Here is a 23,940-nt window from a genome sequence, read left to right on the forward strand (position 1 = left end):
CTTTATTTGCACTTATATACAGGTGCATCTCAATAAAGTAGAATCTGATGGAGGTCAGCAGTCTTATCCATGATAGTGGAGCTACTGAACCAGACTGAGACCATTTACAGGCTCAGGAAGCCTTTGCAGGTGTTTGGAGGTCATTAGCGGTGTGACATTATTAGGTTACAATAATGAACTTTTTCGCTATATTCTGATTGTTTGAGATACTCAATTTGGGTTTTTTATTAAAGGGATAGTTTTAACATTTTGGCAAATTTGCCCATTGCCATAATCCCTATAGTTTTAAGAGTAGGTTCATTATCTTTAATTGTCTGTGCAAGCTGTTTTTAGATCGACGGGGCAGAGACGTGAGCTCTGAGTGTGCGGTATTTCCGCCTTTCCCTCATCAAATTCATCAAATACACAATCCAACAACAAGTTGTGGCCTGCACATTCACCACGCTAGGAAAGGGAAACTTGGAAATACCACACGCCTCTGTTGCGTTAGCTGAACAGCTTGCGTCTCTGCCCCGCTAAACTAAAAACAGCTTGCACCAACAATTAAAGATAATGAACCTACTCCTAAAACTATAGGGATTATGGCAATAAGCCAATTTGCCAAAATGTTGAAATATCCCTTTAATTTCTTATGCACTAAAACACCAAAGCAGCTTTTCTTGTATGTTAAAGACCTCCTTGTCAACAAACCAGACAGTGATTGTGATCTCTGAGTTGACTGAAGATGAAATAAAGAGCAGAAACACATACCTTTAATTGTTGGTGCAAGCTATTTTTAGAACGGTGGAGCAGAGCCGTGAGTTGCTCAGAGCTACGCTACGGAGGCTAATGGGATTTCTTGGTTTCCCTCATCAAACTCATCAAATACACAATCCAACAACTCCAAAACGCTCTGGTGGACAAGTTGTGACCTGCACATTCACCACGCTATGAGATAATAACAGAACGTTATGAGACAGAGTTGTTTTAGAGATAAATTCATGCAAATCAGCTGATGTGCGTTGCCTACAGGGACAGTTTTTCATCAAGCAGTCTCTGTATTTATTTATGTAGTTTGATGAGGGAAACCAAGAAATCCCATTAGCCTCCGTAGCGTAGCTCTGAGCAGCTCGCTGCTCCACTCAGCCGTTCTAAAAATAGCTTGCACCGACAATTAAAGGTAACGAACCTACTCCTATGATTATAGGGATTATGGCAATGGGCCAATTTTCCAAAATGTTGAACTATCCCTTTAAATGTCAGACAAAATCATTACAATTAAAAGACATACAGATATGAAATATATCAGTATGTCTGTAATGAATCTATATAATATGAGTTTCACTGTTCAAATACATGAATTTTTCTATGATATTCTAATTTATTGAGATTTACCTTTACAGAGAACACAAATGCTTTGACAAAAATGAAAGGAGAAAGGGAAAACACAGAATCTTCACAATAATATGATGAAACAGATGAAAAGAAAAGAAAATACTTGCAAGAATGCATGCAACTGAAAGCTTAATTGAACAAGTATGTTTTCACTCGTGCACTGAGCCCTTCCTCCAATATTTCTTGGTGTTTCACAGCTGTGGTGAAGGAAACCCTGCACGGTATAGAGATATCATAGGTAAAGAGAGAGGTTTCTGTTGAACCTCACCTTATAGTAATGCAAAAATAAAAATAACATCATGGAACATGAGAAAGGAGAAACCCCAGAGGTAGAGATACAGATATTTACATGAATCAACGAGAGACTCAAAGAAATCTAAAAATACATGGAGGACAATCACTTCATTTGTTTTGAATATTAAATTAGTGTTTGTGTAATAATCAGGTCGTCAGTGGTGAAACACTGTGAAAACCTTTGATAATTCAAACCAGTCTAATCTGCCTGATGAGCCGCTCCAGATGATGCATCAGTTCAGAAGCTGCAGTTCTGTTCAGATCTGTGATTGAATAGATTTTAATGACAAGTGAAGAGACATTCAAAAGAATCTGAAAGTAGAACTTCAGTCATGAAGCTGCTGAATCAAAAGTGGGTCAAAATGTTTATGAGAAAAGGATCTTCTGAAGACTTCTCCGTGCTTTTGTTTTTCATTTCACCTCGAATCATTCTCACGTCATCAATCAATCAATCAATCAATCAATCAATCAGCTGTCTCTTTAAACTTCAGGTAGCATCAATTCTACATCAGTTTTTGTCACTTCCATTTTTCTCACATAGTAAAGCAGTATTGATTAGAAAGCACAGCCATAATCTGACAAATATTACTGTTAATCACATGTTTCAAAGCCGGTATTGATTGATTATCGATATGTGTTTTTGTTATTGTTCTGAAACCACTGGTAGAAAATGGTTGGTTTCCATGTTTAGCTGTGATGTTATATGGGGTAGGAGTTCATGATGGACAAATTGCTGTATTTACATCGCTGAATAGAAAGGTGGCTGATAAAAGACCAAATTAAGCTTTAATAACAGAGTAAACTAGACGTCAACGACCCCGGCGTCACCTCAGACCTCTCATCAGCTGAAGGCCGGGGGGGGGGGGGGGGGTGAACGCTGTTGACTATCTGAGCACAGATAAACACAGGGTGTAATCTGGATGGATCCTGATTCACGGTTAGGTTTTCTTTACTAATCTTAGCAACGGAGGAAGCTGATATTTTGGGAAAGCGTCAGGGTCAAGATGAGGGGAAGAGTAAAGAGCCAGAGCCAAACTTCCTCTCCATCCTGCCAGGTTTCCACTGACATTTATGCAAAGTTCACACGGGGTGTTATTAAAAGTGACATCTGTTCTTCTCTTGCCTCTTTTTAAAGGGCAACCAGAAGTCACCTGTGACCAAAATAGACACTTAAGAGAAGTAGGGTATTCATGGCAACTGTGACCCCTGACAATGTATCTCAATTCCTTCTTTTTTTCCCCCCCCGTCTGTCTTTTCATTCAGGTGGTGATTTCTACTCGGCCACTATGACCGACTTCTTGGCAAGTGACGCGGTCATTTACAGAAGTCTGGGAGAAAGCAGCCCCGTCCTGCGCACGGTCAAGTACGACTCCAAGTGGCTGCGAGGTGAGCGCCCCACATGTTACTGTAACATATGAACATAAGGAACCTCTCATCAGGTCTTCAACATCGACATTAAAGGTGTAAGAAACTTGATTTTTATTGTCATTCCTCAGCTGCAGCCATGTTGGTTTCAGGGCCTTTTTTTCTGTTAGAGCGCTCTGTCTCTCTCACGTCAGAATGCTGCTGTTGCTAGGTTACAAAACAAGTCCTCTGACACTTCCGTGTTCCTTCCTTGTCAATGTAAACACTACATCGTTCTACATAACACTGAGTTTGCATACAATGGATCAGAAGATTATTTGATTATGGGGTTGTCAGCGACAGCCAAGATAACTATCTCTATCACTGCCGCCATGTCTCTGGTTATGTTGTTGTTAGTAACGTACGTATTTCCGCACCATCTTGGATTTTGATTGGTCAGTGTGAAAAAGTGACAATACCTACATGTTTTTATCTGCATTAAGCAATATCCAATTAAAAATGCCTTATGGAAACAGTAAAATTAGATTAAATATCATGAATATCGATAAAAAGTTAATACGGTCTAACTCATCGGATTTTCTCTTGATTGATACAAAGTTCATGCAACAAATGCTTTTTTGAAACAGTTGTGACATGTTTTATGTCAATTCTGCTACGTATTCCAGCTGTTCTAAGACACAGCGGGAGTAAACATAGAAAGATGCAGGTGTAGAGGCGCTGCCGATCCCAAACCACAGGTGACAGGTCTCTCTGCTGTCTGTAGGATTTAACACTCGGTGCATCTGCATTAAAATAGTGTTTACACGCCACTGTCTTCTGATGACAGGCATGTTGCATTGTAATCACCAGCCTATAGCCTAGAACTTAATATAATAATATAATAGCGTGCGTATGGCTCAGTGGTTTCCAGGTAATGACTCACACAGTTGTGCGCAGCCTGACCTTGGATAAACGTTAAAGATGAAGGATGGATGTTCTTCTGTTTTGCTATTTAGTACAAAATGAATGAAAACACCTTAAATTGCAAGAAAACAATTCGATACACCAATATGATCGCAAAACAGCACATGACGTCATTACACACAGCCTTTTATTCGATTTAAAGTTCAGATTGAAATGCACTTGAACCGGCATTATTCACATAATATTTTTATCGATCTTGAGAAAATTTGATCAGTAAGTGGATGGAAACATGGTTATTGACAAGAGCTGCGCTGTTTTAAAGTTTGAACAGATTTCTACTCAAAAGGACACCAAGAATGTTTTCTTTCTGCTGAATGTCATAGGATCTGAATGGAAAGTAGACGTGAGCGCAAAAAGCATTTGGTTGACACGATCCCTCAATCATTCTCTAAGACTTTAGTATGAACTGATGAGATGTTCTTGGTCACATTGAGGTCACATTGAGCCCTAACAGTGTGGTTTTGGCCCTTTTAGTGTAAGTGCACTTTGTATCTTCATGAGTAAAACTATCTGATTTGGAGTCAGGTTTTTCTTCCTTCTCAACCAACAGAAGCTAATTAAAGACCATAATTAGTTCTTTTCTAGCTCTTCTATTTCAAATGTAAAAATCAGACTGGATTCATGAAGGTTTCTAAAACTCTGGCTCCTCTGACTGAAGCTGAGTGTTTTATCCAGCAGCCGTTGTGCTGTGTCAATACAGTAAACGTTAGACGTTTGTGATGGTAAGAATGTTTTCTTTTTCTGTTTTTATGTGTCCATCCTAATGTTCAGATTTAATTTGATAACACTCTCCCCCTGCGTTCCTGCTGGATGCGGTTTCCAAGCTGAGCATCTGTGTTTACCCGCTGCGCTCCCAGCCCACTCTCAGCGCGCTGCCATGTTGGAAATAAGGCATCACTGCCAGCGTGTTTGTCACACATCTTTTCTTCTCGTCTCCCATAGAGCCCCATTTCCTCCACGCTATCGAGTACGGGAACTACGTGTACTTTTTCTTCAGCGAGATCGCAGTGGAGTACACCACTCTTGGCAAGGTGAGGGATCCGTCTCAGACCAGACACCTGCCTCAAGTCAGAAAATGCAAACCACGTTTTTTATGTATTTTTTCTAGCTGCTGTTGTGTTTTACATTCTGGCTCATGGTAAACATCAGGGGTTATGTTTGATTGGCTCGTCTCTGCCCCCAGGTGGTTTTCTCCAGAGTCGCTCGCGTTTGTAAGAACGACAACGGTGGCTCCCCGAGGGTGCTGGAGCGCTACTGGACGTCCTTCCTCAAAGCGCGGCTCAACTGCTCCGTCCCCGGAGACTCCTTCTTCTACTTCGACGTCCTGCAGTCGCTGACCAACGTGCTGCAGATCAACCACCGGCCGGCCGTGCTCGGCGTCTTCACCACGCAGGCAAACAGGTGAGCCAGGCCGGACAAGGGTCAGTGTTACTGTTTGTTAAAGGGATAGTTCACCCAAAATTGAAATTTTACTCATTATCTTCTCACCCTCATGTCGACTAAGGGCTGGGAGAAGTTTCAGAGTCCTCCGTGGCTTCTCTGAGTTACAGGGGGTCTCGGCGTAGCAGTGCATGTCCATATAACGGTTGCAAATGGATACCAATTGTCTTCGCCCAAAAAGACACACCAAAAAACATCCAAATACCTCCATGCTGCTCGTATGTAATGTCTGTCTTGTATTGAAGCCCAGAAACTGTCCCGAAAAAATTAAATAAGTCTATTTGGATGTTTTTTGGTGTGTCTTTTTGTTACGAAGACAGTTGGTTATATGGACATGCACTGCTATGCCGAGACCCCCTGTAACTCAGAGAAGCCACGGATAACTCTGAAACTTCTCCCAGCCCTTAGTCGACATGAGGGTGAGTAGATAATGAGTGAAATTTCAATTTTGGGTGAACTATCCCTTTAACAGACAGACAGTTCGCCTTTACATCAGGAAACTTGTTCTCACAGTCTGAGGAACATACCACCAGAGACAGAAAACATTCACCCACGTTGTCTAATAACAAAAATCGATTATTTCATTCAAAAGTATGTGTTTGATTAATTAATTAATAATAACCTCCATCAACAAACTGAAGTGTTCTGGTAAGCTTTGAATTTGCCGTTCATATGAACATAGAGCTGGTAGAAGAAGCTCAGTGCTGGCTGCCATATGATGCCGCCATCTTTTACGTTCAGTGGCAGCGTGACCGTAGGTAACCACGGAAACTCTGACTATGTCCGAAATCACTCACTACATATAGTGACTATGCCATTTTGTAGTGGTGTCTGAATGTTTAGAGATTATTAATATTCACTCATAGTGCACTCATTGTATCCCACAATTCACCGCGAAATGTAGTGGACATCCGATGTTTCACTAACCAAAGAAAGATATCCCACCATGCATTATGGTCACGGATCGCGGTAAGCATTGATCTAGAACGTTTTAATTACATAACGTAATACGTAATTAACTGTGCGGCGGTGTAGTGTCTGAAAGTGTTTTTTCATTTGACCAGTGAGTCAACTACTGTATATAGTCCTCTATATAGAATTCCCTATATAGTGAGTAGGGAGGAGTGAATGAGTGAGTGATTTCAGACACAGCCACTGACTCAGCGGAGACACCGGAGCGGTCGGCTCTGGGAGAAACGATAGAGGTGGCGTCTGTTTGAAAACCATGACTGTGGTGTAGTGTAAGGAAGGATGGAGGGTCACACTGATGCTGCGTTCAAGTGGAGTCAAACAGACTGCAAACTGGATGTCATTTCGGGCGAGAGTGGGTCGGTAAAACGTGGGTGAGGTAAACAATATGACAACATGTTGTCACGTGTGTATGGTTTTGCCTCGTGCCGACAGACCACTTGTTTGTTTGTTTGTTTATCCTGTTCCGATCTGTGGCTGTGGTCCGCCTGATTCCATGTGAATGCAGCATAAAGAACACTATTCAGCTGGAACCTCACTGCTAGATGAAGACATTTCACACAGTGTGTCTTTAAACAAACAGTACACACATTATCACACACATAGAGTAGGAATTGGATTTTTGGATTGATGTTGTTGTTGTTGTTGGATTCAGCTCTTGCTGAAACAAGCCCGTCTCCACCCAATAGTCCTGTACCTGTGACCCACACCTTCAGCTGTGTGGAGTGTGAAGTTGGGGGGTGGGGGTGGTAAAAGTCATTGGCTACTGTCTGTATGAGGCAATGTGACGGCTCTGAGGGGTTTGGTGAGGGATGGTTAGTGATTTTGTATTTTGTAAGTCTGTTTTTGTTGGTGGTGGGCGGCGTGTTGTAGAAGCAGGGGGGACAGTCCAGCAGGATGGGTTGAATGATGCTGGTGTGCAGTAATGACAGGAGGTGGGGGGCATGGAGCATAGGGATGACACTCAGTCAGTAACTGTTGACTCCTGTCCTGGTGCTGAAGCTGCAACTAAGTCAGGAGATGAATGAGCACAGAGTGACAGCTCTCCGGATGGTGTCATAACCTGCTGGTGGAAAGCAGCTATTTGTAATCCTGCCCCAGGTTCATACACCTGTTACATTTATTCCCTCAAATCTGTGTTTTATGATCTCGTTGTGACAATAGAAACAGATCACAGACACTATGGATTAAAGAAAAACCTTTAAACTGAATCAACCTCTCTGAGCTGCTCACAGTGCAGACAGTCTGTTGAACATCAGTGGCTCACGGTCTGAATCCCTGTGTAATCCCAGCTGATTCATGTGTTAATAATAATAATTAAATGTTTACAGCTTCTTCACTATGGGAAAATAACTGAGAGACATTTAAAGGTCCAGTGTGTAATAATTGGCAAGGTTTATTGGAAAAATCCGAATATACCCCCATGGATATATTTGTATAAGTGTATAATCGCTATAAAATAAAATTTGTTTGGTTTCCGTAGCCTTATAATTCTTCTTTTATATATACACAAAGCAAGGGTCTTGCTTTAGAGAGTGTCACCATCTTGGGCCGCCATGTTTGTACGGCAGCCAGAACGGAAAATCCACCCAATCAGAGAGCACGTTTCATGAGTTTTGCATTCATAAATAAACCAACGAAGAAGAAGGCGGAAGGAAAGAAGGAGTAGGAACAAGTTTTTTTGTCCTTGGAGGCCACCGTCGCTTTGCCGACGGGAGGAGTGAGTGCGAGCGAGCGAGTGATGCAAACTAGAATCTGAATGCTAGATATCAGGGTTTTCTCCCCATTTTACACACTGGACCTTTAAGTGGCCAAATAATGAAAAATGTATCTACAATGAAAATCATCAGCAATGAAAAGCCTCGAGCCTGAAACTCCTGATACTACATACGTGTGATTCAAATTCAATTTTTTTTAATTTTTTTTATATGGCACCTTTAATGCTAAAAGCAACACAAAGTGCCTCACAAAGGCTAAAAACAAAAAACTGTGATGTGCAGCAGTGTTTAGATCAAACTGACATGCAGCAGCATTAGATCATGGAGGTTTCATGGGCGGTGTTTCTACTGGAAAGAGTGAAGTAGCTTTTTAATAAAGAAGCAGCAGCACAGTGTGATGTCGTTATCTCTGCAGCGATCTGTCCACACTCTGATGGTTACACAACAACACTTCACAAATAGCTTCTTTGCTCTGATGATAATTGTTAGTAGATGTTTTTTTTTTCTTACTTTCTAACTTGGCTCGAGAGACAGAGAGAGAATAAAAAGATTTGGATCAAACAGTGAAAGCGAAGCAAGACAACAAACAAATAAATAAATAAAGATTTCATGGTGGGAGTGCAGGACAGGACAGTAAGCTGATTTCTCTACAGCACAGAGACAAGATGCTGGACTTCTGACCTTTTTAAACGTCATCTTAATTTCCCCCCGTCCCTGTCTCCAGCATCACCGGCTCAGCCGTCTGTGCCTTCTACATGGACGACATCGAGAAGGCCTTCATCGGTAAATTCAAAGAGCAGAGGAACAGCGAGTCTGCGTGGACGCCCGTTCCAGAGGAGCAGGTCCCCAAGCCCAGGTGAGAGACGCAGCTTTAAATAGCAAACTGTCACTGTGCGACAACATGTTTTACAGCCTCTGACAATGGAGTTTCTGCAGCTGCTGCTGTTATTGTTCTGCCCAGGCACCTCCAAACAACAAAAACAAGCCGTCCTACCAGACACCTGTTCTTTTTTTCTTTCTTTCCCCCCCTTGCTCATCCCCAAAAACAAACAGCTGCCAGTGCTCTTACATCTGTGCCCAGGAAACTGGGCTCAGCTCTGAAGTGTTTCCTGTCTCACACACAGGCCGGGCTGCTGCGCCGGGGAGGGCTCAGCCGCCGCATACAAGTCCTCCACCACCTTCCCCGACGACACCCTGACCTTCATCAAGTCCTACCCACTCATGGACGAGTCGGTCCCCTCGGTCAATGACAGACCCTACTTCACCCGCACCACCAGCAGGTACAGTAGGGGCTTGGTGTGGGAGGGAGGGGGGGCCATGCTGGTGCACCTGGTGAACAGTATACTGTATACATTTAGTATAATAATATTTAATAGAGTGACATGCAAAGGTTTGGGCACCCCTGGCCAAAATGTCTGTTAATGTGAACAGTTAAAGCCCCAATGTGTAGTGTTAGAAAGGATGGAGGGATGCTGCGTTCAGGTGGAGTCAGACAGACTGCAAACTGGATGTCTTTTTCACACAGTGTGTCTTTAAACATATTGTCACGCCTGTATTGTTTTGCCTCGTGCTGGCGGACCACTTGTTTACATAGACGCTTGTTTATCCTGTTACATGCAGTGTCTGTTGTCTGTCTGACGTCTGCCACGATTTCACGTGAATAAAACATCAAGAATACATTCAGATACGCAACCGCACCGCTAGATGGGGGGAATTCCTACATATTATACCTTTTAAGCAAGTGGAAGATGAAAAAGGCATAAAGTTATATTATTATTGGATTATTATACAATATTATTATTACAATATAATAATTTTTTTCATCTTTTACATTTTCAAAATGATGGAAAAGGAAAAGGGCCCTCAGCAAAGGTTCGTCCACCCTGCATAGTTAGTAGCTAGTAGCCCCCCCTTGGAAACTATCACAGAGTGTACAGTAAATAGTAAATATCTTGTCTGTTACCTTGCAAAATGATATTGCAAAAAATAGAATATTGTAAAAGAGTGTTTCATGTTTAACTTTCTGCCTTTTGGAGATCATTTCATCTTCTACTTGCTGAACTGTTCACATGAACAGAAATTTGACGAGGGGTGTCCAGACTTTTGCATGCCACTGTAGATATGAACAACACACACAAGCACACACACATGTATATATCGTATGGGCTTTGTCAATTCTCTATTAGATATCAGGGGCTCAGTTTTTGAACAGTCATATTTCATAAAATTTAATGAAAATACATCTGAGACGGGATGTAAATCCTCTACATCAGCATAAAATATTGACAACACAAAAATACCATTAAAAAACTTTAATAACCCATAAATGACTTAAATACATATAGCAGAATAATCCAAAAATAATCTCCCACATGACGTCATATATTCAAGACATATTCTAATGACATCTCAGTCCACCTCACTGCAGAAATTCAAACCCAAGCTTAGGTCCTGTCTGATGAAGCAACCTCCTCAAACTGATCATACTTCTCTATAACTGACCCTCCTCTTTCCACCATAAGAAGTGTGCTTTGGAACATCTATACAGTATACAGTCGCACACTCCCACGCTCCTATCCGCAGTCTTATTTATGTTCTATATGCGCCTGAGTTATTCTTGCTTTTGAATTCTACAGTATGTTTCCATGTTTACTGCTGTGGACTGAGGTGACATTCCTCTATAAGCCTCTCTGGCTTTTTAAAATCTCACCTGCACAATCTGTTTGCTGTATTTTAGTTATTTTGCTTGCTTGTTTTATATTATTGTGCAAAAAATGAATCTTGGCATAAAGCCACCAATCAACCTAGTACAGTATATAGTACCTGTACCTATAGCGTGCATGTCTTTGGACTGTTGGAGGAAGCTGAAGAACCTGGAGTGAAACCACATAGACACAGCGAGAACATGTAAACTCCACCTGGGAATTGAACCCAGAACCTTCTTGCTACCTGTGTCCCATACGACAATAATTTATATAATATAAAAAAAAGAATAACTGGAAACAACAACCACATGAAGTTTTATCTCCTTATAAATTGAATTGATTTGTTTAGTTTACTCAGCAAACAGACCAAAACCCACAGATCTACTGATTTTTGACTGTTTTTCAACAGTTTCATTACAAACCACAACGCCACACTCTTTTTTTTTCTTCTTTGCAGCTATTATTTTCTATTTTCCGTAGCGCCACAGTGTAGCAGCAGCGTGTCAACACTCTGGGCTGGGATTGGTATCGATGAGGGAGCTCAGGTGGAACACACCACCCCGTCCCTCATTAAAACCCATCGGATTTATTCAGCGCTCGATCCCGGCGCTGACCCGACCCGCAGGCGCTCCTCCACGGGTCACACACACACACACACACACACAAGACGAAGATGACTGGTGCATCTGTGTGTGTGTGTGTGTAGAGCATGTTGTGACATTTGAGAATCCAGCGATATCACATGATGACGGGGTGAACGTTGCATCAGCAGCAAGTGTCACACAGACAGACAGTGTGCATGCACGCAGCAGATACACATCTTAGAATCGACTTCAGACACAACCGTACACACACACACACATGCCCCCACACACACACACAAACACAAACACAAGCTTCCTGAAGCAAAGCCAGGCTGACAGCCAGCCAGACACTGCAGAGGCTCCACACTGCTGGGGAAACATGCGCCACTTCACATCTGGCGCCAAAAACATCACATCTGCCTCGCCTTTCCCCAGAGAGACGCTGGATAAATGAAACCTAACCAGAAGTGCATCATGCGATACCGCAGACTCATTGTGTGTGTGTGTGTGGGGGGTTGTGCCAGTCAAGTCCGTCTGGGAGGGACAGAGGTAGAGGAGCCTCGGCAGGTGTCCTTTTAATGAAAGAATCTAGGAAGGGACGTGATGCCAAAAAACAGAACGGGCTTTATCACAGGGAGTTTGTTTGTTCTAGTCCCAGGGCCAGAGAGGCGGGCAGAGACAGCGAAGGAGTGCAGCTTATCCCTCAGTCAACAATCAGTGGACTCAAGGTGCCCTTCAGCACGCCTCTTAATCCTCCGCTGCTCCAGTGGAGCCAGCAGGAGGCAGCTGTGGTGGAACTGGGCAGCTCCCAGGTGTGACTGACTGACTGACTGACTGTGTGGAGCTGGATGGATGTGAAGCAGACTCAGATGCACGCACTTCACTGGACTTTCCTCATAAATACAAAACAAAGGAGAACAAAAAAAAAAGAGAGAGAAAAAGTGTGATTCAGAGATGAGACGGCAGCGCGTTGAGGAAATGGATCGATGGAAATGGGCCGTGGGTGGATGGGTGGATGATGGGTACATGAATTAATAGGATGAAGGGATTAAAGGAAGTGGGCGACGGTGGCGGGGAACGGTGGTGCACCGCCAGATGAAGTGATTGATTGCACGCCGATGCTTTTACACAATGAGCTCAGCGCTCGCCTCCGCTGTTTGTTTAGTTTACCGTGGGAAATTAACTTTGACAAAGCAAAACAACAATGTCAGGATGCTAACTAGCATATTTGCCATTGTTAGCTCCCTCTAATGAAACCTCGGCTTTAATGGAAACGTCAACTTCAATTTAGAGTGTCGTGTCTATTCAGAAAGACTCTCTAACTGTACTTTAAAACACCCACTAGCCTGTGGGTTGTGCTGCTTCTAATTGATGCTAGGCCTTCTGGACCCTGGGCATGCCACTGGGTGTTAAGGGGTTAAATCATATAAAAAGTAATTAGTTGAATTACCCATGATGCGACGATCGCTAGAGCCAAACTGCATAAGCACAAACAGTGCAGACTCTGCAGGAACAATAAATTCTCATGCTGTCTCCTATAGGAACGGTAGGGAGGATTTAATGCTTTCTAAACAGTCCACATTTAGCTAAATGATATCATAGCTTCCTGTTTTATTTGACTAATTAACCAGGTCCCAGTGTTCAGAAGTGAAATAATGATTGAATCTCATTAACAGCAGCTCCATCATTCTGATCCTCCTCCACAGCTCCACAGGTGAGCTGCTTCAGACTCCTCGCTCCCTCGTCCCTCCCTACCTTAATAGTTCCTTACTTCTTTTTTTATGCTGAGTAACTTTCCTTAGGCTCTGTCTCCAAAAAAAAAAAGTCCATGTCGTCTCGGCTGGATGACGTAGTGGACTCAAGAGTCAGAAGCTGCTCTGTTCCCCCAGCCAGCAGAATGAGAGCCTGCCTAGCACACCAACACACCGACACACTGCTTATAGGATTAATGAGTTGTAATATGACATATATTAGAATAAACATACAGTATATATATATTTTTTTTTAATTTAAACATTCCACATTTCGTGAACAATGACATACTCAAAGATAAACAGTTCTTTTACATATAAATTAAATTCACACCTTAGATAATTCAAACTGAAAAAATATAGTGGTAGTGCATCGCTTATCACATAAAATAAACATATGACAGATCTTAGATGAAAAAGGAGAAAAAAAGGAGAATAAAAGAAAAAAACATATTTTAACAAGTCCATACTAAACAAATACAAGGGTTTAGGACAGGTTAAGATTTGCTATAAATGTGTACAATTTATCTGCATGGGGATTATTAATTTGTTTCAAACATTTCTGTAACAAGGATATTTCATTTTTAAGTGCAAGCCATGGAACTGGATGATATTAAGTCGTGGAGAGATTTCCACAAATTTTGGACAGTCTCGCATTCGTAAAACAGGTGTTCTGTTGACATAAAATAGTACACATTACACTCCTCATGGGCAAGGAGAGTACTGTAACAATATCACTTCCTGAGTGACGTGTTACTGGCCGAGCTGCTTTTAACAAAGCCGTTTGTCTTTTTTTGACTTGTCTTTTATGCAGATTCAAGTTGACCCAGATAGCGGTGGACACGTCTGCGGGGCCCTACAAGAACTACACGGTGGTGTTTCTGGGCTCAGACAACGGCCATGTGCTAAAGATCCTGGCCAGCACCGAGGGAGCCAACGCCTCCTTCAGCACGCAGCTCCTGGAGGACATCGACGTCTACAACCCCAACAAGTTAGACAGCCTTTCTAGTCTTTCTAGTTTAAGCTCTCCATCTTTTCCCCCCTTAATTGTCTGTCCTCTTTTCTTCCCTCTGTGTTCTTCACTCTCGGTATCTTTCTTTGTTGTTTTTCTCTCTCTCCTCCTCTCTGTGTTCTGCCTTGATCTGTCCTGCCCACCCACTCTTTGGTATATTGTAACACTTTGCATCACCCTGTACAGCTAGAGGGGATGCTTTCCCTCTCCTCTGTCTTCTTTTGTTTTCTCAGTCTATCTATCTGCATGGAGTTTGATTCACACCCGGCTCCTCTGTATAATTTCCAGACTGTGGCCGCCGTCCACATGCAGCACAGAATTGAAAAATTGAAAGTAAGTGGAAGACGTGTGATGGTGACGGCCTGTGTTTCCTCTGTATTCCTAGATGTAACGTGCGGGGGGAGGACAGGAGGGTGCTGGGTCTGGAGCTGGATCGGGATCATCACGCGTTGTTCGTGGCCTTCTCCAGTTGCGTGATCCGCGTGCCGCTCAGCCGCTGCTCCGACTACAGCACCTGCAAGAAGTGAGTCGCCTGTAGAGCAGCACCTCCGTCCACTCACACCGCCCATGGGCGCACACACACACTGACACTAAAAGGTTTAGTCAGAGCAGAATGAACAGCAACTTAAGGGGATAGTTCAGTTTTTTTGAAGTAGGGTTGTATGAGCTACAAATGCCCATTAAGTACACTAGATGGAGCAGAAAGGTCTCTGCTCTCCCCCACCGAGAACCAACGGTGCATCGCGCTGCACCGAGACACAGGCAATACACTAAAACAACTAACAGAGTTGTTTTTGAGGTAGATTCATGCAAAGCCCCTGATGTGCTTCCGTCGGGGCAGTTTTTCGACAAGCAGTCTCTGTATTTACCTCTAAAACAACTCCATCTTTTAACATTCTGTTATTATCTCATAGCGTGGTGAATGTGCAGGTCACAACTTGTCCACCAGAGCATTTTGGAGTTGTTGGATTGTGTATTTGATGAGGGAAACCAAGAAATCCCATTAGCCTCCGTAGTGTAGCTCTGAGCAGCTCACGGCTCTGCTCAGCCGTTCTAAAAATATCTTGCACCGACAATTACAGGTAACGAACCTACTCCTAAAACTATAGGGATTTTATGGCAATGGGCCAATTTGCCAAATTGTTGAACTATACCTTTAACTTTATCGGTGGATTGAGTGACATATGTGTAGATGATGAAAATAACCTATATATACTGGCCAGGCATTTATCAAGATCTTCTTTAATCCAGGTCAGATTCAAGAACAGTTTGGTGACAGACATGATTCTGACATCATAGACGATCTACTTGTCAGATTAATCATACAGAATCCATCATTTAAAGTTTCTATATTTAGATATTTAATTTTAGTTCAATTACTGCTAATAAGTAACCTCTGTTGGCAATTCACTCACTAATTGTACAGCTGGGATCAGGACAAGAGAAGGAAGCTAGTTGGACAACAGCTCGATTTATGTGGAAGATAAACATTTAAAAGGAGAATCAAAGCAGAGAGGTCCACATGACAAACTCCGGTCAGGACTTTCACAACAAAAGCAGAACAGACACTGGTTGCAGGTTGTGGATTTTGTTGTGAGACTGAGGCCTTGTCCACACGAACACAGGTATTTTTGAAACCGAACTTTTATGGACCCCGGTTAAAAAAATTTTTGCGTCCACACCACCGGTGTGATAAAAAATAACTCCGTCCACATGAAACCGCAAATCCGTCTCAAACAATGTCATGTGCATTCCAAAGCAGTAGGTGGCGATATCACTCCTAACAGGAAAGCAGCTGTAACTTGTACAGAGAGAGTGGAGGCTCAAACTGACCGGCACCGCGAGACGAGTCCGCGCTACTAACACACCCCGCCCGTAATCTCTTGTTTATGACAGATACGAAAATACACAAATACACACATCGTAACGATAATCCATCGATCCACTGATTGATTCTGAAAGGCTTCATTGAAAACAAATGTACAGGACGGGAGGAAGCAAAACAGTGGGGAAGTGACCGCAATTTACTATTTGATAAAAGCCTATTTTCGCCATATCAGCATTATGTTTACATATGGTGACAACGCGATTTTGTATTAGTGTCCGCATGTTTAGTGATTAGCCTATTGATATTTACCGCCTGAGTGGTCAGCGCATGGTCAGCGTCGAGAACTTGACGTGCTAGCAACAGTAACTAGGGAGGGCGGGGATTTATGAAAAATGTTTCATATGCATTACACATGAAGCTGAGTTTTCGAAAAAGTTCACCCTGGACTCCGGTTACAAAAAACTCCGGTTTCAGGAGCCCACAACGGTTACGTGTGGACGAAAGGCCAAACCGTGTAGAGAAACACACGGTTTCAAAAATACCCGGGTTCGTGTGGATGGGGCCTGAGTAGAAAAAATAGAATAGAACATTGAACAAAATCCCTTCAGAACAAAGAAAAATACATTTTGCTTGTTTGTCGTGATGAAGACTGTGCTTCACACTGAACTGGTCATGTAAAACCATGAGCTCCTATAGATTTACCTGCAGGGCAGCTCAGAGTGAAATAAACAAATGTACATATAAAAAAAAAGGAGAGTAGTATGGAAAATATCAAGGTGGACAGGAAAATAGCCCAAGTTGGAGCCTGAAGACTGAGACCACACTGGGAGCCTCAGACCATGAATGTAAGGTTTCCTTCTGGCTTGAGTACCGGGAAGCAAATGGCACCAGCTCTGCCAGGTAACTCAAGTAGGATGAATTTCCTCTGCAGCTACCAATTTAAGAAATGTGTCCACTCATGATGCTGTTAGATGCATTTGGACAAAAGCCTGCACCCAATAGCAGATGTTATGTTATTATGTGCCTGGCTCACTGAGCTGGTAGGGCCCACTTTTCCTCCCCAGAAAAAAAGTAGTTTGAGGTTATTTGCGGTGTTGGCAGGTAAGTGAGAGTAAGAAATGAACTAAGCAGTGGGGGGGCCGTGCTGTGGCTGCCACCTGAGGAGAAGAGCTGTGGTCTGGGGGAAGGCGGAATATTGTTATATGACGAGTCTGATCTGAGATCTGCCTGAGCCTCATGTTTGAATGAACAGGATCCTGTCGTCTGAAATAAGAAGCCGGTCCAATGTGCTGTGATAGCTTCATATCCCTGGGATTTACAGTTGTCATGTTGGATGGTGTTAACTGGTATAAAAGGCTAAGACAGAAACGTGGAATTCTTTCATAAAGTATTATTATTTTAGAAACGCATCTTCCTCATTTTAATATAGTCGTGAGATGGTACACTTCCTCCCCTGTCCCCCCATCCCTGCACATGTTGAGTATTGTAAAGAGACACAAAGAGAGACAGAGAGAGAGGAGAGGTTTTCATCTATTTTTCCCTCTTCTTTCTTGTCTGCTAATCTGGGATCCGTCCTTGAATAAAGTCCATGTCTTCCCTGTCTGTTGGGAGGTGTCTGCTCTAGCTCTCAGGTGATGAGTCAGGTTTTCCATGGAGTGCATTTCCTCTACAATGTCCAGCCATTGTCTCGACCTCAGTGGGTCCCATTTCAACCACTTCCTCCTGACGACCTTTTGATTTGCTACTATCAAGATTTCAAAGAGAGACGTTCTTCTTTTCTATGACATCATCAGGGATTCATCCTAAATGCACGAACCAAGGGACGTTTTAGTTGGTGTGTGGTATGCAATGTAACAGGATGTCACTTTGTTGGACGAGAGAAGAACTTTTAACTTGGGCGAGGCCAGCAGAGACCAACGGTAAACGACAATGCCAAAGTTAAAATATTTTAACTTTTTACCATCCACTGCCAGAGAATTCACTGGATGTGAACATGAGTTTCAGTTTGCAATGCCACATTAAGAGAAATTAGAATTGAATCGCCATAGATGTATAGCTATGATAATAACATTAGATCATACACAAGAATTTGATGTAAAACAATACGCCATCGGCATAGCAACATATTGTCACATGTATTGTTTTGCCGTTGTGCCGTTTTGTTGCATCGCTTGTTTGTTTTTTTCGCGTCCCATCCCATGGCTGTAGTCTGTCTGCTGTCTCCTGTCTGTTTCCATGTGAATGCAGCATTAGGCTGGTTCTAACCAGTTTCCTGCACTTAATTTCATTTGTGCAGAGAGACACATGTCCACACTCTGTCCAACACTGCTCCTTTCATCCTTTTATATGAGGTTTGGTAAAAAGGAGGATTAGAGGTTTCCAAACAAACTCTAATCATCTTTCAGAACTGTAGATGAAGATAGTTGTGTAGCAGTCATCCTCTGACAGTTAAATACCCTCCTTCCCATTTTCATTTTAACATAGAATGATTTTTTTTCCCATTACACTTTTGTAAACAGTTTAACAATTTAGAAACAATCTGTGAGGCAGTTTGTATTTAAGCAGCAGTCAGAGTCTCAGATCTGGTTTACTTTTTCTTGGAGTCAGTTGTTTTCGGGTACACGGATGCGTCGTGTTCACTGATCTTGTCTCTCAATCATGCCAGTTTGTTGCTTTCGCAGCAATGCTTCGGCTGATTGATGTCTCTATCACTCACGCTGACGTGCGGTTGGCTGGTTGAACCAAGACGTCAGTCGACGGTTGACCTGATATTTCAGTGTGAGGTTACCGCTGAAAGCCCTGTGTAAATACTTGTAAAAGCTCCTTTTGGGTCTGAGCCCGCTGGTCGGATGAAGATGTCCCTTTGGACTGTGGTGAAATTGTATAGACTACAGTAAATGACTAATCCTTTACTTGTAAGTTGTAGCTGCAGCGGTGAAACAGCCACGTTCAGTGTAATCATCAACTTATCAGCCGGTGAACAGAGCCGCCACAGGTTACAGTCTGCTGTAAATGTGTTTAGAGAGTGTGAAACAAAATGTTGACAGTGCTGCTGCTTCCACAGCCTTCCAGCATCTCCAGCCTTTTGTTTTACAGTTTTTCTCAGTCGCTTTGGTGCTTTTCTCACATCACTCTTAACATTTGCACAACAGTTAGTGCATTTCTCAGAACAATTATTGCAAACTGCAAAACCTAGTGGATGACCTGCAAAAGCGCGTCACTTGCTCAAAATGGATTGTCCATCCCTCAAAAGCAAGTACTCATGTCAATGAAACTGTCAGTGTCGTCAAAATGAGAAGTCCTGACACCATCGTTTATGAACAAGATAGTCAAATGGCTTTGTCATGTTTTCATTAGGACACTTTATTCTCTAAGTGTTTTCCAATGCAAAAAAGTGATGATACTACCTGAAAATGCTCAAGACAGCACTATACACTACTTGTACAGCCATGTGAAAACTACAGTAAAGTTGCACATTACTGTATTTAGTGGAGATACTGAATATGTATGTTTCACATTTCTACTGCATATGCTCTTTGCAATTCTGATTTGTTCACATTATTGTGCAAAGGAAAAATACACTACAGTCATCTACAACAAACATAAGAAACACTCTTTGGGTACAACTTTACGTAAACAATGTTGCAGTACATATAGTAACTGAACCTACAGAGTACTGTAAATCATTCCTGCACATCCAGACGTTCCAGTCACATTTTCATCTACATCACTCTGTCAATTGTAGCGATTGAAACAGATTCAATATTCCCAAAGATACAGTAATGTCATCCTTACATTGTATCTCTTTCAACCTTATGCCATTGTTTGTAATCACCACTGCACAAATGTCTTGTTCTTGTAGCAGAGTAAAAATGGCTCAGTCTCTTCCACCTCTGTGAGGTTGTCTTGTAATCCTATGTGATGCAGAGTAAAATTACAGTAATGTACAGTACATGTACTGCATCAACCATTATTACTGTAGTGTACAATACTGTCAAAGTGCTTCCTACTTGTAAAATGCTGTAGTACAGTACTGTACCGTAAAGATGGGAAATCTTTACTGTGGTTGCTGTAATACATTACAATACAGTAAATATGTTCTCTAGTGAAGCTGTTAGTCTAAATGTAAATGTAAAAAAGTTCTTGTCCCACTGTATCTTACAGTAATGCCTGACACAATGACAGCAGTGCAGATTGTTTAGTGCTGAATTACTGTCCAATACCATACATACCTGTTGTTCCTTACTGTAAATGTTTGAATAATTGAATTCACAGTGCTTCTCCCAACATTTAAAACTAGTTTGACAGATTTTGAAAACTAGATCAAGAATTTTGTATGTAATGTCTCAAGCAATGAAATGAGGACTATTAGTTTTATAGGGAAAGACTATTCAGCGTTCAAAAGTATAGTTCATTTTGACTGATATGACATAAACAAATGATAATGTTGTAAAACAGCAGAGAATTGTATGAGAGCAACTGATACATGTCCAAAAGCATTTGCAATTTGTTCAGAGGAAGGAAAAACTGCTACTATGATGTGGACAAATGACTACATGTTGTGGAGGTTGAACTAATAGTTATGAGAACTTTCATTCTGATCTGAGAATAGCACCAAAGCGACTGAGAAAAACTGTAACTCCCGCTAACGGAGCTGCTCCTCCGCTTCAGGATCGGATCTATTTTTGGGGTTCTGAGGAATGTTGGGCCCCATCATGTGTCTTGGCCCACCCCTTTAACACAGAGGGAGAATTTCTCCTCAGCTCCACTAGGGAATGAATATACCCCCATAGCATGCTAAGCCCTCATTGCAAAGGCCTGGAGAAGCTCTCAACATCGCTCATTCATAAATTGGATCCAGCTGATTGGCTAGGAGCCAGCGATGGTGGCTTCCATTCTTTCTTCGAAGGCGAAGGAGGGAGAGAAGTAGGAACAGTGTAGAGGGGCCGGTCTTAAGCTTACGGGCCGGCTACATCCCCAGATCCTTTTTAGAGACTAGAGCTACAGCACACCTCATCCCGGGATTAGGGGCCCTGTAAGCCCCATCAGCACTGGCCAGGAGGTCAGATTTCAGCCGCCATATCCTCCTTTACCACACCAATGATTCTGTCTCCCTCCAGATAAGATTTACTCCATCTCTCTGTTTTCTACCTCCATTTTCTCTCCGTCTATGCATTTCTCTCAGTCTTGGCTTGTTCTTCTCTCCCTCTTTCTCTCTCCCTCCCTCATCAGTGAAGCCTGCACCATCAGGTTTTTTTTTTCACTCGAGGCCCTGCTGCCAATATTAGGTTTCAGAAAATGCTCTGTTTTTGAACAGCAGCTAGGCACTGTATGAAATAGGAGTTTTAATAAAAAAACAAAGGGGAAAAAAACAATAAAAGGGCAGAAAAGGCCTCAAACCCTGAAATCCTCATCTGCAGTGGATATTTTCTTTTTATATGAGCAGTTTCAGTTTAGTGGCTGCTCTAAAATAAATAATTATTATAAATAAGTATTATTTTTTACTGCCACATGCTTCATGAGTTACTGTTTAGGGTAGGATGGGATAGAGCAGGATAGAATAAGATATGATAGTATACAGTAGGATAGGATAGGATAGGATAAAATAACATATGATAGTACTGTATACGATAGGATAGGATAGGATAGGATAGGACAGGACAGGATAAAATAAGATATCATAGTATATGATAGTATAGGATAGGATATGATAGAATAGAATAACATATGATAGTATTGTATACAGTAGGATGGGATAGGATAGGATAGTACAGGACAGGATAGGATATAATAGTATAGGATTTGATGGGATAGGACAACTCAGTACAGTGATGTTCAGTCCAACAGTTTGAAGACAGGAGCCATCAGACCAACAGAAAGGCTGATACCTGGACAACTTGGAAAGTCACTTCAGGGAAAGATCACAAGTTAGCATGCTAAGCAGCTAGCCCTGACTTACTGCAGCCTCCAGTCTGCCCTGAAGAGGTAACAGCTTGGAGGAGGTTTTATAACCTGAAAACACAATGATGCCTGAAGCTCTTATCGAGCGACAATCACCACCACCTGTCATGTTCAGAGAAAACACACAAATAGCCTCATTAATAGAAGTCAGTGTTGACTGACGGTAGGATAGAGGAAGCCACCATGCAGCAGCATTCTGTCTCTGGCTCTATGGCAGGATCATACTATCTCCACCTTTGTTCCCCAAAGACACCAGCCTGAAAGACTTCAACTTCAACATGTGTATAAACAACTGGAGCTGTCATTTTCTCAAACCCCATCATCTGGAGGAAATGGAAACAGAAAGTAAAACAGAACTGTGATGGATGTTTGAGCCGTTCATCTGCTCGTCAGACTTCTCCATGGAGATGTCACCACTTTTCAGCGATGAACAAAAAAGATAGTTATTACCATTGAGAATGATGACTAACACTAAAAGAGGCCCGGAGCTTTCTAATAAATATATAATCAGTTAGTCATCTATCAGCTGCAGGTTAGCTTATGAAATGTTGCCTCAATTACTCCATCCAGTTCAGTTGTAAACCATCAGCATTGTACAGTATCAGCTGAAACCGTCTCCTGTAAGTCAGTACTGTGTTATTCCCAGGACTTTTGCTTAATGACAGCTGGAAGTTACGAGTCCCGGCCTGAGAAGCTGCTAAGTCCATCCTCCCCTCAGCAGCTAATGGATGTTCCTCACACAGTGTGGCTGCAGGCGAACATAACACACCTATGTGTTCATCACAGCATGACAGACTGCGAGCAAGAGAGCTGGAAGAGAAGTCTGAAGTTTTTCAAGGGCGACAAGGGACACACAAACAAGAACATTTGTCCTATATATGTATATATATATATAGAGAGAGAGAGAGAGAAGTTGCACATATAAGAACAGATGACTGGACCCCCCACAGCTGGACACATGTGTTCCTTATTCATTCCTGACATGTAACTGAGGGGAGGCAGAATGGAGGCACAGTAGAGATGGATGCATACCTTATGGTGACGGCATGAATCATTTATTAAAGCTGCTCTATCTACAGGCAAGAGTCATTTAAAGACCTGGATACCCAGAGGTCTTCAGTCTGTAGCTTTGAGAGAGAAAAGGAAAAATGATACAAACATGAGGATTTTTTCTTTTTTGACAGAAAGTTGTTTGTGCTTATGAAAACAAAGTTTGTGTTTCACTCTGTGGTTTGGATTCCTTTCTTCTTGTGTGTATTTAGGTACTGGCACCTATATATAGGTGTAATTATAGCTGTGATTCACAAACTACATCAAACCTGTAAGTCGCTTTGGGTGCTTTTATAAACAATTCATACTGTTACATTCCCTGGGAGGACAGTTTTTTATTATACTGTAAATAGCTCAAACAGATTTACGGAAGCTCATTAAGTCTGTTTTCTTTTTCTTCAAATTAACAAGAGGTGTTGATTTAACTCAATAGTGGCTTTGTGTTTCATAAAAAGGCCCGCGAGGTGTCTTTTATGTCTGCGTTGGTGAGCGTCCTGCTAAATGAACATTTTGTCCACCCCCATTTACATCATTTTCAGTATAGCACAATTGAGTGCTTAGCTTTATTATTCCAGAGGTTAATTGATTTGCAGTGAGGGTACAGAAATACAAGACAAGACATTAAAAAACTCAAGTTGTAGACGCAGCCCACACAGGACACATCCAGACCGGAGGGAATATAACAAAATAACAAGAGCTGTGAGACGTTCAAGTCCCATCTTAACTTGTCTTGTGCAGGACACTAATCTACGACTAAAGTATCATCATGCTTTTTTAATTTTTTTTTTTTTTACATCACCTCTCTCGCAGAATTTGCTTGTTTCATTGCTCTTAGGTCGGCGTCGGCCAATCAGAAGAGAGACGGCCCTGAGTCTCTGATTGGCTGACAGTTTCCTGAGACATCTGATAGAAATATATAGCAGATT

The 23,940-nt window shown here is 42.1% G+C and overlaps 1 protein-coding gene across 3 annotated transcripts in view; it reads left to right on the forward strand.

Moving 5' to 3' along the window:
• sema6cb (semaphorin 6Cb) overlaps positions 1 to 23,940 on the forward strand; it is a 257,350-nt gene that overhangs the window by 181,629 nt on the left and 51,781 nt on the right. For all 3 annotated transcript variants that reach the window (XM_085803468.1, XM_085803466.1, XM_085803467.1), the window contains exons 10-16: positions 2,932 to 3,054; positions 4,939 to 5,027; positions 5,180 to 5,397; positions 8,848 to 8,979; positions 9,248 to 9,403; positions 13,978 to 14,154; positions 14,561 to 14,698. In XM_085803468.1, coding sequence (XP_085659594.1) covers positions 2,932 to 3,054; positions 4,939 to 5,027; positions 5,180 to 5,397; positions 8,848 to 8,979; positions 9,248 to 9,403; positions 13,978 to 14,154; positions 14,561 to 14,698 — 1,033 coding nt within the window. The remainder of the gene's footprint in view (positions 1 to 2,931; positions 3,055 to 4,938; positions 5,028 to 5,179; positions 5,398 to 8,847; positions 8,980 to 9,247; positions 9,404 to 13,977; positions 14,155 to 14,560; positions 14,699 to 23,940) is intronic.

This window comes from Trachurus japonicus, chromosome 16 (assembly GCF_045865225.1).
Source record: "Trachurus japonicus isolate A0001 chromosome 16, Traja_1.0".
NCBI classification, from domain to species: domain Eukaryota; kingdom Metazoa; phylum Chordata; class Actinopteri; order Carangiformes; family Carangidae; genus Trachurus; species Trachurus japonicus.